The sequence below is a fragment of the Notechis scutatus genome, chromosome 3, assembly GCF_049901735.1.
Source record: "Notechis scutatus isolate UNSWTSFEM ecotype Mainland chromosome 3, rNotScu1.2, whole genome shotgun sequence".
NCBI lineage: Eukaryota > Metazoa > Chordata > Lepidosauria > Squamata > Elapidae > Notechis > Notechis scutatus.
Window position 1 is genome coordinate 79,624,005 of NC_142011.1, and position 8,558 is coordinate 79,632,562.

At 42.7% G+C, this 8,558-nt stretch overlaps 1 protein-coding gene across 1 annotated transcript in view; it reads right to left on the reverse strand.

The window, feature by feature from the left end:
• Positions 1-8,112, reverse strand: part of CTBS (chitobiase) — a 22,547-nt gene extending 14,435 nt beyond the window's left edge. The window contains exons 1-3 of the mRNA XM_087960551.1: positions 7,891-8,112; positions 4,842-4,980; positions 811-1,019 (exon numbers count right to left, since the gene is read on the reverse strand). Of these exons, the coding sequence (XP_087816677.1) occupies positions 811-1,019; positions 4,842-4,980; positions 7,891-8,031 (489 nt within the window). The 5' untranslated portion in view covers positions 8,032-8,112. The remainder of the gene's footprint in view (positions 1-810; positions 1,020-4,841; positions 4,981-7,890) is intronic.
• Positions 8,113-8,558: the final 446 nt, after the last annotated feature.

The following is an 8,558-nucleotide window of genomic DNA, read 5'->3' on the forward strand; positions in this document are numbered from 1 at the left end:
TCCAGCAGGAACACGCACCATTCTTATTGGCTGATGCCGTTTGACAGCCGGCTATAAAAGGGAGCTGTCAAACGACATCAGCTGTTGTCCGCCAGCTGGCTGCCTTGTTAGCGTGGCAGCCACGGCAACCCTTTATTGTTACAATAAAGTAAAAGCTGAAGTTCGCTCCGTGTTTGCCTCAGGTTATTCCGCCACTCTACAACAGTATGTATGTATGTATGTATGTATGTATGTATGTATGTATGTATGTATGTATGTAAACATGTTATATGGCCAACCTTTCATAGTAATGACTCATTCTGGGCAACATAAAATAAGTTAAAATTAAAATAGTAATAAAATTAAACCAACTATTAAGGTAACAATGTGTGATCATTCCTGATTTACAATGGAGAAAAACAACAAAATCCATCAACCAGCAGAGCTGGCTTAATCTTCCAGACAGAATTCCTAAGGGATATGCAGAAGTTTATTTTTTTCTGAAAGGCTAGTAGGGTTGGGGGTCATCTGGAACTTGAAGGGAATGCTGCTGCACAGCGTATGGCTGCAACAGAGAAGGTAAGACACCCCCCCCCCATGTCCAGGAAAATGACAATAGACGAGACATGGAACACGGCATTCCTGTTAATTTTAGTGGGGTGAGGACAAATAGTCAGAGATCAAATAATAGCCAGGCCTTCTGCCATATAAGGATTTTGGAGCGATAACAAGCACGTGTGAATCATATCCAGAAGTCTTGCTGAATTCTGGTACATAGCTGAGAAGCATGAAATTAGTGCACGGTGAGAAGAGTCACTATTCTATTTTTACCTGGGATCCTGGAATTTCTTGGTGAAAAGCATCTGTGGTTTCTTTAACCAAAGCTGTTAATGCATAATATTCCGCCGAAAATGGGTTAATCTCTTGCTCAATGTCAATATTGATTCCATCCATATACTGTACTTTGGCCAGGTCCACCTGCTGGTTTATCCAGGCTGCTCTAATCGCAGGATCAATAATTTTCTTCACAGATATGTCTCCTAAAATAAAAAGGGTGATGATTTGCCAAATTGCTGCATTGTTAAGGCATTAAAAATATTTTGAGATCAATTTTATCCTTATCACAATTCCTTTGAAGTACCGTATTTGCCGGCGTATAAGACGACTTTTTTGCCCCGAAAAACATGCCTCCAAGTGGGGGGTCGTCTTATACGCGGTATATCCACTGCCGGCTTTCGGATGCTTGTTGGACGCAGCGAAGGCGCCTCTGGCTTCCCGGATCCCCTGCGTCGCTTCCGCTTCATCCCGCTCGCCTCGCTCTGCCCGAGGCTGCAGCCTTCCTGCTCTTCCCATGGCCCCTGGCACTCCGCCCTGCCGCTGCAGCCCCGGGGATTTCTGGAGGGCGTTTCCGGTGGTGGTGGGGGGTCGTCTTATACGCCGGGTCGTCTTATACGCCGGCAAATACGGTATGTTCTGTCCTGAGAATTTCAGTTTTGTTCTGTGATTTTTGCAACACTGAAGCTATTGGCTAATAAGGCACAGAGAGGACTCAATCAATATTGCTAAGCAATTACCCCGTCCATGTATTTATTTACTTAGCACATGGCAACCCTGTCCTACCATAGCCAGGCTACTAATATGCAAAGCATTACTCTCACCTATTTCTGCTTTTGCAGTTATGCTTTCTGCTTGCAAATGGAAGATTCCTGTTTGCCCAAAACTCGTCAGCAACTTTGCTTTGCCAAGCACAATAGTAAGTGTCAAGCAATGGCATAAATCATGATCTCTGTTCATTTCACAAACAGATCCAAATCCCTATCTGATAACACCATTAGAAATAGTCAAGTAATGAATTTAAATCACTTTTTGCTTTTGCAAAATTGCTTCTAGAAAGGAAAATTTCAATGAGGAGAGAATATCCACATGATTCTCCTTGTCCATGGATTTATGTAATGAAAAGTCACCTTTGAAGGCCCACATCTCATCAGAAGAACAGGGCCAGATTGTAAAAGATATACTTTATAGTAGCTTTTCATACATTAAGTATGATTTTTAAAAGCCTTAATCAACATATCAGGGCAGATCACAGGAATGAATATCTGCTGAATTGTATTAATCACACAGCTTTAAAAAGAGGCCATAAGCATGAAGAGAAGACCAGAAATTCATTAATACATAGAAGAGAAATTGAAATAAGGAACACCAAGGTCATAAGTGCTTCAGATGTTGCTTAAGATACCAAAATAATAATAGCCATACAACAAGTTGTTCAGCTTTTTATGTACTCATTGTTTGGGATTTATATACCGTATATGCCGGCGTATAAGACGACCCGGCGTATAAGACGACCCCACAACATTTCCACTCAAAATATAGTTTGTTATATACTTGCCCCCTCTTCCGCACGCCTTCCACTTTTGCACTTTTTTTTTTTTTTGAGGCACTTTTGTCTACCGTGGAATGAATCCCGTGAAGCCGAAAGGAGCAGCCAGCCTTCTCCCAGCTCCCAAGGAAACGAGGCTCGCACCGCCCGGGCTCCGCTGAGGTATCCGGCTGGGGCTGTCAGGAGTTGTTACCGCTGGCGCGGCTCCGCGCGGCTCCAGTCCCGCGTTGCCTCGGGAAGGGAAAGGCAAAAGGAAGAGCCGCGGCGGCGCTTTGCAATGGCAGCAGCGCTCCTGGTTTTGCCTTTCCCTTCCCGAGGCAACGCAGGACTGGAGCGCGCGGAGCCGCGCCAGCGGTAACAACTCCTGACAGCCCCAGCCGGATACCTCAGCGGAGCTCGGGCGGTGCGAGCCTCGTTTCCTTGGGAGCTGGGAGAAGGCTGGCTGCTCCTTTCGGCTTCACGGGATTCGCTTCCACGGTGCGAAAAGTGCCTCAGCCGCGGGCAGCCGCAGTGCTTCCCAATTACTATTTGCCGGCGTATAAGACGACCCGGCATATAAGACGACCCCCCCAATTGGAGGCATCTTTTTCAGGGCAAAAAAGTCGTCTTATACGCCGGCAAATACGGTACTCTTTCTGCTATGCTTCCTATCCTGCTTTGCTGGTGACATTTATTTGGACAAACTTATGATTTGAATATTTTTAGTGCAGGGATGTCAAACTCATATCGTCACGGCGTCGTCATGTGACATATTGGGACTTTCCCCCCTCCTTCACTAAACTGGTGTGGGCGTGCCCAGCGTGTGATGCATCTGGCCCACAGGCTAGGAGTCTGACAGCTGTGGTGTAATGTTAACTACTGAAAAACAGTGCATGAGAAAAACCTAGCAAAGAAATTTCATCATGGAAGAACATTATCACAAACTGGATTTAGTAATCGTTTCATATGGATACATTCTAGATGAGCTCTCTCCACAACTCTCAACAATGCTGCACATCTAATACTTATGTAGATGGGCTGCGCGAAGGCTGACCAGAACAAAATAATTAGGCTTTAAGAAATAATTTCCTGGTTAGGATAACGTATTTACTTTTCCTGTCAGGGCTAAAGGGCCAAATCTCCATTTTACATGACAATCAAAGAAACTGATCATCTCCATTTTTAAAGGAGTTGGTTTTGATTTTGGACATAAGTGATAAATGTTCAAATTTATTTCCTTGTTGTAGTTGCCTTGTGAATAAATCTATTTTGTGACACTCTGGTTAATTTACTTATAACTGCATCACTTTTAAAAATTATTATCTTTTTAGCAGTCTGAATTTTTGTTTCCAATTATTATATAATCTGGTTAACCAGTAATTTAGAATGTCAGTGTTTACCCTAACAATTAGTAAGTGAAGCCTAATGACAGAATATGTTATATTAAAATGATTTGTCTTGAAAAGCATAATATATTCAATTTGCTTTAATAGGAAAAGCACTGAAAGAAAGCCCCGATTCTCTGAATTTTATATATATCAAAAAAGCCCCATAGGGTTGTTCTTCTGTCAACATAATTGTAACGGGGTTAAATATGAGCATAAATTAGTATAACTATGAAACTGATATTTATTCCAATGAAGTTATACAGGTAGTCCTCAACTTACGATCACAATTGAACCCCAATTTTCTGTTGTTAAACGAGACATTTGTTAAGTGAATTTTGGTCCATTTTATGACCTTTCTTGCCACAGTTGTTAAGTGAATCATTGCAGTTGTTAACTTAGTGACACGGTGGTTAAGTGAATCTGCCTTCCATTCACTTCGCTTGTCAGAAAGTCACAAAAGGGTATCACATGACCTCAGGACATTGCAACCATGTTAAATACTGTATAATCAGTTGCCAAGAATCTGAATTTTGATCATGGGACCATGGGAATGCTGCAACAGTCTTAAGCGTGAAAAGTGTTCACAAATCATTTTTTTGCTGTTGCAACATTGAATGTTCACTGAATGAACTACTGTAAATCTACGACTACCTGTACACGTAGTCAGCTCTAAATGTACAACTAGAGAATGGTTTTCAGAGGACACAAAAACTACTCCAAGGTGTACACTAATTAAAATACTGGAGCTGGGTAATATATACATGAGGTTATGTCTGTGATGGAATATTCAGCACATTAAATATTTTGAAATGCCTATTAAACCGGCATTTTTCAGAATCCCATTGTGCTAAAAGTAATTGGACTCCCAATATGCTAAAACTAACTGGACTAAATAGAAAACATTTTTTTTATCCTGAGTCTGGTGATGCCCTAATGCAAATTCTTTTGTCATGGGTAAATTATAATAATGGCTAGAGTGTTACATAATGATTAAGCTTGCATTTTTAGGCATACTTAATATAGATTTAATTAAGCTCAGTGGGTCCTACCTGTGGGAAAAGACATAAAGACAAGGTGCGGAAAATGGTCTCATTATCCTGATTAGAACTTACCTTTCAAAACTACTCTGCATCCTTTTGAATGAGCATAACACATAAGCTCAGGGTCATATTTTCCAAACGTGGCCACCGTTGTAATTAGTGACCAGTTATAATTTTTCCACGTCTTCCCACCAACATCAAATACAAAGACCTACAGAGGAACAGTTGTTGTTTTTTTTAAAAAAGTATCATTCTTATCATTGTCCTTTAACTGATTTAGCTGGTAAAGAAAACAATTTTGATTAGGACTAGGGAGGAAAAAAGTTTCTACAGCCTGAATTTTTTTTGGGGGGGGGGGGGGGGGGGTTATGTTGAACCAATTCCCATAATTCTCTGTCCAAAGTTCAACAAATTCAAAGGCCATCAAATTGGGAAACGGGCCTAAAAGCTATTTGCCTAGTATAAATTCTGATAATTTGGAATGACATAGAAATGCTTGGTTCAATTATAAGCCCCCCCCCCCCCCTAGAGTAACTCACATATGCATTTTTTCTGCAATATATATAGATTTCTAAAATCATTCTAAAATCATTAATTCAAAAAATTTATTTAAAATCTGTCTCCAAAATTATGACTATGTCATTTCCATAGTCATGTGATTGCATTTCAGGCACTAGGCAATTTGCTCGCAATTTACTGCAGCATCCAATTATCATTAATCAGGTTTTGTAACATTTCTTGACATTTTCTGGGGAGGGGGAGGGAAGGCCAATTGTCATGGTCAATTGTGGTCATAAGTCAAGGATTACCTATATATTTGTACAGTATCCTGTCTTTCAGTTTATGTAGGTGGCCATTGTAATTTAGCTTTATACAGTAAAGACTTTAGAAAACGTTAGGCAGACTGTATATCTTGGCTGTGTGGTATTTTCTTTTATAAAGGCCCATCTGATTGGCTCAAGCATCCTGGTTTAAAGACAGATTCCTACAAAATGCCAAAAGAACCAGGATATATTAACTGACTAGAAAAAAAAAATCCTTATAGGGACACGGAAGCTATTGTCAACTGAACATTGTTTATGTTACAAAATAAAGCCTCTTCATGAGTCCCACACATCTCTTAATGTCTGTGTAGTTTCCTTAACCACAAAATAGCTTGCCACTGCCACATTCTGGCGTGCATTCTTTTTTCCTATTTCCCAGTCTATCCTGCAGCTTTGCTATTTCTTGGTGAGCTCCCATCTGATAATTAATCAGACATGAACTTGCTTGGCATTTCCAGTTCGGCCAAGATATGTAATTTCTCTTTATTTTCTTCAAACTGGGATTTGTTTGTTTGTGTATTTATGTATTTATAAGTCAAGCCTACCCCTTTCCCAAAGCACTCTGAACAGTAAACTAATAAAAACAACAAACAGAACCTATAACAGCAAAAAAGGTATATATATATATAAAAAAGAAATAGCAACACCAGTTGAGCTTCTCCCCGCCACCCCTGAAAGTCTCACTAGGATAAACAGATAAATCTACGCCCACATCAGAGCTCAATTAATATCTCGATCCCCCTGGAAGAATACTAGGCCTTTATCCTATAGAAGACCATCAGGGTTGGGGCTATCCATATCTCTAGGGGAAGTTCTTCCACAGGACAATAACCATGAGGGAAAATATGCTTTCCAAAGACCTACTAAGTGACACAGCTTCACTGATGGGAACCGGCGGATACCCATTCTATCCTTTCTGATGGGGTCATCAGAGAGAGTGAGTTCCACAAGTAACCTAGCTTCATGCCATGCAGGACTTGGAAAATTGACAACCAGAACCTCCAATTGCATCTGGAAGGCCGCCAGGAGCCAGTACACCTCACAAAACAGCAACATTATTCTGTGAGGGCCCAGTACTCTCTGAGCCTCTGCATTCAGGACCAGCTGAAGCTTCCAAACACTCTTCAAGAACAGCCTCATGTAAAACATGTTGCAATAGTCCAGTGACTAAAGTACAAGTGACCATGAGCGATGCTTCTCAATCTAAGAATGGATACAACTGCTACACAAAATGTAATTGTGCACACACACAAAAAAACATTCTTAGCCATAGCTGCCATCTGTTCTTTGAGAACCCCCACAAATTCTGCCTTGGGGAATGTTGTTACGCCCATTCAGAGTCATTGATGGAAATTTACTAGGTATGGGGGATATTAAAACCCACATTTATTATTGCGAGGGTCAAGCCCAAGACACTTTCTCACCATCCAGACCTTCACAGGCTCCAGGAAACTACATCAACTATGCTTTACTTGGGTGGCTCAGGGCATAGATATACAATGGAGTGTCATCAGCCTAATGATGGAATTTTAACCTGTGCTGATGGATGACATTGCCCAATCCTTTCATGTACCTGTAGATGATAAATAGGAGAAGAGGTTTGAGCCCTGTGGCACATTGCAAAGCAGAGGCTGAGGGCTGGATCTCTCCCCTCCCCGATAATTTCTGGCAATTATGAATATTTGCCAATTATTTTCAGATTAGTCACCTTTTGTTTTCATTTTGCAACCACCCTCCTGGAGTTTCACCCCAGCACCAGGAAATTGAAGAAGAGAAAGACAAGTGACGCATCAAGCCTTAGGCTGGAAGATGCCTCCACAGTTTTTATTTTCTTTCCGCCTGAAGCGACAGAAAGAGGCAGGGCATTGATCCATTCCAGCTGCGATCCACTTCCCAGAATGGACAACCAACCCCGGGGAAATGTTCAGCCGCCTGCAGTTTGGGAAGTCTAAGGTCCATTAAGGTGGAGTAGGCTTAATGTTAAGAGACAGAACAGACTGGCTAAGGAAGCATTTGTGCATGCATAGCGAACATAGATCATTGGGATCTGAGGGGGGATCCTCACTGGGTCCTTGTCCTTCGCCTCTTTTAAAAAGCGGAGACCTTTTCTGGCTCCCACGATCGCGCGCGGGCCACGCCTGCTTCACTTTCCCCAGCCAAATGCCCAACCCTGTAAGCCGCAAAGTCCCGTAAGCTTCCACTTTCGTTGGGGACCGACTGAGGCCACCCGATCCGTGCACTTCGCGGAACTCTTTCCCACTCCTCCAGGGGAGAAAAGGCGGGACCGGGGAGCTCACCTCGAAGTCTCTGGGGCTGGAGATAGGCTTGCAAAGCGCGGGATCCTGACACGGGCACACGCCGGCAACCAACCGCAAGTGCAGGGCGAAGACGATCGCGGTCAAGAGACGCGCGTCTCCGGCCCCTCCCGAGCTCTTCATGGCCAGGGCGCGCCGGTTCGGCTCGGCTTCTCTAACAGCGTCCCCCACGCACGTTCCTCTGCCCTGCGCCTTGGTCGCACTGTCTCAGGCTGGGGAAGAACCTGTTTGGCTGCCGGCTGACTAGGAAGCTGGGGAACTGTCGCTCCTCAGAGAAGGAGGAGATCTGGGTTGTTGGAAAGTAGGGGCTGTGAGCGCCCCCTAGCGTCGATCGAAGCGTCAGTCATCGTGGTTAGTGCTGATGGCTGTCTTTCATCCAGTATATGGGGGGTGGGTGGGGGGACGATGAGTCACAAAGGAAATAGATACTTCCCCATTTTTTTTAAAAAAAGAATATTCTTGAAGTCACAAATTTTGCTTGTTTCAAGCTAAGCCGTATTCTCTGCATTTCACACATATACATGCATACACCCCTGGTGGAAAAACTATAAATTCTTCTTATTTTTTTCGTTTTGGCTAGAACCCCAATAAAATAATTTCTCCCTACCTTGTCAGAAGTTTGCCTTGCTGCATAAAAGGAAACTGGAGTC